Below are 5,836 nucleotides of genomic sequence, written 5' to 3'. Positions count from 1 at the left end.
TAAGGATAATCTCAGGTATTAGGCAAAGAGGCATAAATGGTGTATCAAAGGAACAAGAAGGCTAAAGGAGACCCCCCACTTCAACAATAATCAAAAAGGGGTCTACAGCAGAAATCCGGTCTGCAGCCCGGTCCAACCGGACTACAGACTGGCCAGTCCGGCGTGCTGCCCGGCCAACCGGTCGCCAACCGGGGCGAGTCTGGCGCACGGCCCGGTCGACCGGTCGCCAACCGGGCTCCATACGAGGAACCAACAGATCCGGTTGCCGCCCGGTCAACCGGCCTACCAACCGGAGGGTCCGGCGCACGGCCCGGTCGACCGGTCGCCAACCGGGCGCCAACCGGGCGCCAACCGGAGGAGCTCCAGGACGACGCAAAGGGCATCCGGTCGCTGGCCCGGTCCGACCGGCCTCACCACCGGGCAGTCCGGTCTGTGGTCCGGTCAACCGGGTTTGTCGAGAGAAAAGCTGAGGTGGCAAGTGACCAACGGCCATATTTCGAAGAACACTATAAATAGGCCTTCTCCTACCTCTGAACAGTTAGGCACTACACTACAAGCTGTTCTTGAGCTCTCGCTCTCTTACTCCATTGCTAGAAACACCAAAAGCCTCAGATCTCCCTCCTCCTCCACCCAAACTCAAATCCCTCCGGGGAATCGTTAGAGGAGGACCCGATCTACCGTTCTACCAAGCCAAATCTCATTCCCCCTTGTATTCATCGAGAAGCTTGCTTCCTAGGGTTCCTTGGAAACCCTAGGTGGGCAAGAGGAGTTCGGAAGCATCCGGGCTGTGGATTTGCTCCGGGCAAGATTGTGAAGGTTTGGAGGCTACCTCAAAGTCTAGCACAAGTGAGTGAGCTATTCCTTCGTGGGATAGGCTCCGGAGAATAGGGTGAGCCTTCGTGGCGCGGGGAATCCTTCGTGGGACCTCCACTCCTCCAAACGTGATGTACCTTGTTGCAAAGCAAGGGAACACGGGAATACATCCTCGTCTCCGTGTGCTATCGGTTATCTCTAACCGAACTCCTTACTTGTGATTTAACTGCCTGTGAGAGCCTTCGTGCTCGAGTTAGTTGTATCCTCATATAGGTTGCTTCACCTAGTTTGCATTAGGCTCACCTTTATATTCTGCAAAGCCTAATATTGCAAAGGAAGAATTAAAATCTGTAGAAACCTATTCACCCCCTCTAGGTTTACCATCTCTATACTTTCACATTGGCACCAGCCTTAGCCCCTTGAGCAAATTGGTATGGTCAACCAGCAAGTTCAATACTTTCTCCTCTTGCACACGTACCATCATTGAAAAGATGTGGGAGTCAAAGCCCATATGTAATTCCTTTCCCGGGTAGGCACCAATATACGGTTGTTCTTTCTATAGCTTCATTAATTTCCACCTTCCCTAATAAAATCCTCAATCCATATCAATGAGACTGTATCAATACTGCAGTTGTCATAGTAGTCAAGTGTTCCACTAGCATACTCTAGGTATTCCTTCAGCCCACAAAAAATCCATTATGCTCAATTGCAATTGTGAACCTATTTTGGTCATCTACTATATTGTTAAAGTTTAGAAATCCATTATGTTCAGTCAATTAAGAATTAGAAACATGAAATCTTTGTTCAACCATTAAACTGATATGATTCAACTCAACTACTACGAAGGAACCTTACATAACATTTCCAGAGACATATTGAACTCTAACATATGTCAATTTAGATGTAATTTTAAGGATCAAGATGCAATACACGCCACTACGCGGCACCGAAATAAGTCACTTTCAAAGTCCTGACTTTTTGCACATGAACTGCGAAGAAACCATGCCTACTCACTACCTGAACATACACGATAGATTTTTGCAGCCGATCATCACTGGAAACCCAACGTACAACCCTAGCGACGTGCGATGCCATGGGCGGAACAAGAACTCGCCGAGGGAGAAGAGAAGCTCACCATATATACTACGAAGGATCTTCCCAGTATTCACGGCGGTGTGGTAGCTCGTTCATTGGCGCCGACACCCACGTCGCCGCCACCGTCCTCGCTCACGTCAACGCCTCCACAACTGCAAAAATGGCAACTGCCGAAAGTTGCAAGATTCACGTTGCATAACAGGGTAAAGTAGAGATATAAAGCGGGGCAGGGATCTTTTGGTAAATTTCCAATGAAAATCCCACAACAAGTTCGCGTCGTAACAATTTCTTTCTATGGGGTTTCATTGCAAGTTTTCCTAGCATGGTAGGACACGTGGGAGCCTCCGAACAATTTTGTATGACTTCACATTTCATGGACAAGGTTTTATACCGCAAGAATACACCGAAAAAGGTTTTGTATGAAAATGCACACAGTGGACAAGGTTTTGTGAATTACCTCGCTAGCAAGAACTTGAATAAGCTGCTGATAGTTGGCACTAGAATTTAGCAATTCATGTGGCAACCATGAAGTTCACTGTTCGTGCCTTTCTCGACGCTCTTCTCATTTCTCAGCTAATAAAGCAGAGTACATGGCGGCGGTTCGCTCGACCTTAATCACGGCTGTCCGAAACGAGACCAATCATACCACGAGCCAACAAAGATCGTCAGGAACAATGCCATAGTACAGAACACGATGATTAAAACCTAATTTTATCACAGACACCCACTACATTTTTTTCTTTTCGATTCTGACCACGAAATATTCACAAGAACAATTTAAAACACACATCAACGCGAACATACAGACGAACATCGTCACACCTCCCGATCTTTCCTTACACCAAGCCCCAGCCATTTCGTCCTACTGCAACGCATCGATTATTACTTCCATCGCACCTAGTCTCGATCTTGATGTGTTCTACACGAGCGTAGAGCACTGCGAGGTCTTGGGGTCCCACATGGCCGGGAGCAGGAACCGGCGGCCGGCGACCCCGACGGCGTTGAAGCTGGCCCCGGTCGCGGCGTCCACGGACAGCTGCCCGGGGTACCCCGGGTAGGCGCCGGCGCCGAACACCCCGGTGCACGCCGTCACGGCCTCCAGCGGCGCCTCGGCGGGGCCCTGGAAGTACCCGCCGCCGTACGGGTTGGTGACGGCCCCGGCGAGCAGCGTGGCGAGGTTGATGACCACCCCGTCCATCCCCACGTCCGCGTTCGGTGCCACCAGCGGCGGCGCCTGCGGGCCGTACGTCGGCTGGTGGAACGGCCACGCGCACTCCCCCGCGCACTGCTCCGACGAGTCGCCCACCCACACGTACGCGAACCGCCCACGCCCGCGGGTGGCTGTGGCCGCTGCGCGGGTGCTCCTCTTCACGGGCGCCGCGGCGGATGCCGTGGCGTGGAGGCCGCAGCGGGAGAGGCAGAAGCCGTCGACGAGGACGTCGGACGCCGTGATGACCACGGCGACGGAGCCGCGGTGCGGGGAGAGGCGAGCCGCGAGGGACGCGAGGTCGGCCTCCGACAGCCGCCGGCCGAGGGAGAGCGACGGGTCGAGCACCTGGCGGCCGAGCGCGAGCCGCGCCGCGCCCGGGTGGTACCGCGCGGTGGTGGCCCACCACGACGCGACGGACGGCGAATGGGCTGGCGCAGGGGAGGAGAGGGAGGCGACGAAGTCGGCCACCGTGGCGCGCTGCGCCGGGGTGAAGCGGCCGTACCAGAGCAGGTTGACGGAGTGGTTGCCGGTGAGCAGCTGGCCGTGGTGGTTGGTGAGCGTCACGGGCGCCTGGGTGACGAGGAACAGCTGCCGCGGCGTGGCCGCGCCGGCGCCGGTGAGAGCCACGGCGAGGAGCAGGACGAGGAGGCGGTGGTCCTGGTGGGCCATGGCTGGCAGTGAAATCCCAGTGGGAGTGTGTAGGGGCTGGGTGGCATCAAGCGAGGTGAGCGGGGTTTATATAGGGGTTAGACGGAGCGGGCCACGCCATGGCCCATGCGGCGGGCCCTGGGCCGTGCGGGACTTTTGAGGACGTGTTTCGTGGAGACGTAGCATTTTTTTATGAAAAGTTCTGCCAAATTCGGGATGGTGGGCCAATGTGCAGAGGGTAGTGGTAGGTCCTTTTGTCAGTGGATGGGCTCCTGCTTCCTTCCGACGGAAGGGACGGAGTAATTTGAATGTGCTCATGGTGGTGAGCAGTTGTGAGATATCTCGGGTTTCGTGCATGGATAAAACCATGGAACACGAGTGTTTTGTGTGACAATGTCAGAAACCATGTAATGTAGGAGTAGTAAATATCTTTCCGTTCTGCATTTGTGTTATTATTGGTACTGCAGTGTTCATCCTTTCAATGGCCAGATAATTAATTTTTTGTACGATATTTGATCCAAGTTAGCATCACAGTTTTTGGAAAAACTTAGAGCATGTCTAACAGATCCCTTATTTTTCTACCCTTTAAAACACGAGTAAAGGGTTCTGTATTCACGTTTTGCTGGCCGAAAACTCGTCCGAGCTAGCAGACCCTGTATCCCCACCCCGTAAAACAGAATCCTACGGAATATTCTGTTTTCAGCGGCGGCGCGTGGGTAGCTATGGCGGCGGCGCGGGGAAAATGGTTAGGAATTCTGAAATATCCGCGCGCCCTAGTGAAATGGGATGAGGGGTTGGCCCTGTATTCAGCCTCCCGCCCCGTAGAAGTAAGGGGCGAAGAGCCGCCCAGACCAAAACTGTAAAAAATCGACCCGGGGGCCAGTTTTACGGGGTCTGCTAGACGGCCGGGTAGCGTCCAACCCCTTATTTTGACGGTTATTATACGGGTTTTGCCCTTTTAAGGGGTCTGTTAGACATGCTCTTAGTACGCTCTTTGATTCAAATTATTTATCAACAGATGTTAGTACGCTCTTTGTCTGTCTAGGGCAAGCTACTTGGCTCTCATTTGTCACGTGTTTCTAAGTCAAAAAAAGAATTGGTGTATACATGGGGAGAGGACAGAGCACCATTGACACAGTGTAAAGCGTAAAGTTCGTGCTCAAGCGACGGCTTAGATAAGGAATCTGTCTGCTTTGCAGAGTAGCTAGTCACGTGCATTTTGTTAGGAGTACTTATTACTTGTTAGGGTTACTGATAAGGCATAGGTTAGAGCATCTCTACTCGTCCCCCGACGAGGCCCCCGAGCGATGTTTTTCCCATTCGGACGGTGAAATTCGGCCCAGTCGCGTCCCCGGTTTCTCGTTTTCGTCCGGATTTGGCCCTTCATCCATCCGGCGAGCCCACGCCATCCCCGGCCCCCCGGGGCGCGCTTGGGGACTCCGGACGAGTGAAAAGCGGGGAAGGGCCCGATCTGTCGGTGACTCGACGCACGAACCCCACCGCCACGTCGCTCAAAATCTCCCCCACCCCTCGTATCTCTCTCGCCGCCGGCACCACCCCGCCGGCTTGTTGCCCAGATTCCGCCGCCCCTCCTTCCCCACCTGCCTATATTCCGCCGTCTTTGGACGACGGCCTATCTGGCTGCTCTTCCGTCGGCCTGTTTTCCGACTTTGGCCTGCTCCTCGTCGCTCGCGGCTCGGGTTGCCTCGACCACGCCCGTCAGGTGTTCGTCCATTTGCCTCGCCGGCCATGGACTCGGACGAAGAGGAGGAGCAGATGTTCGTCGAGCTTATGCAAGAAGAGATGGCAGCAGCCGCCCAAGACGACGAGCACATGATGATCCTCGGTTGCTTGGCAAGCATGTACGCCGGACTGGCAACTGGTCGACGTGGTAGGTCGCCGGAAGTGCAAGCCGAGACAGCGAATGGAGGGCTACTGCATGTTGTACGCCGACTACTTCGCCGACAATCCATTGCACGGCGAGAGTGTTTTCCGGCGTCGTTTTAGGATGAGCAGAAAGCTATTTCTGCAAATTGTGTATGCCATCCGAGACTTTGATCCCTACTTTAG

General features: G+C 54.0%; 1 protein-coding gene across 1 annotated transcript; it reads right to left on the bottom strand.

Moving 5' to 3' along the window:
- Positions 1-2,671: 2,671 nt before the first annotated feature.
- On the bottom strand, positions 2,672-3,843 carry LOC127323750 (protein EXORDIUM-like 2). The gene has a single exon (XM_051351872.2). It carries the CDS (start codon positions 3,785-3,787, stop codon positions 2,828-2,830), a length of 960 nt encoding a protein of 319 aa, XP_051207832.1. The 5' UTR covers positions 3,788-3,843; the 3' UTR covers positions 2,672-2,827.
- Positions 3,844-5,836: the final 1,993 nt, after the last annotated feature.

This window comes from Lolium perenne, chromosome 7 (assembly GCF_019359855.2).
Source record: "Lolium perenne isolate Kyuss_39 chromosome 7, Kyuss_2.0, whole genome shotgun sequence".
NCBI classification, from domain to species: domain Eukaryota; kingdom Viridiplantae; phylum Streptophyta; class Magnoliopsida; order Poales; family Poaceae; genus Lolium; species Lolium perenne.
The sequence above is the reverse complement of the archived record's forward strand: the minus strand, read 5'-3'. Positions and strand labels throughout refer to the sequence as shown.

Coding starts and splice junctions, on each gene's coding strand:
- LOC127323750 (XM_051351872.2), bottom strand. CDS start 3,787: ATGGCCCACCAGGACCACCGCCTCCTCGTCCTGCTCCTCGCCGTGGCT.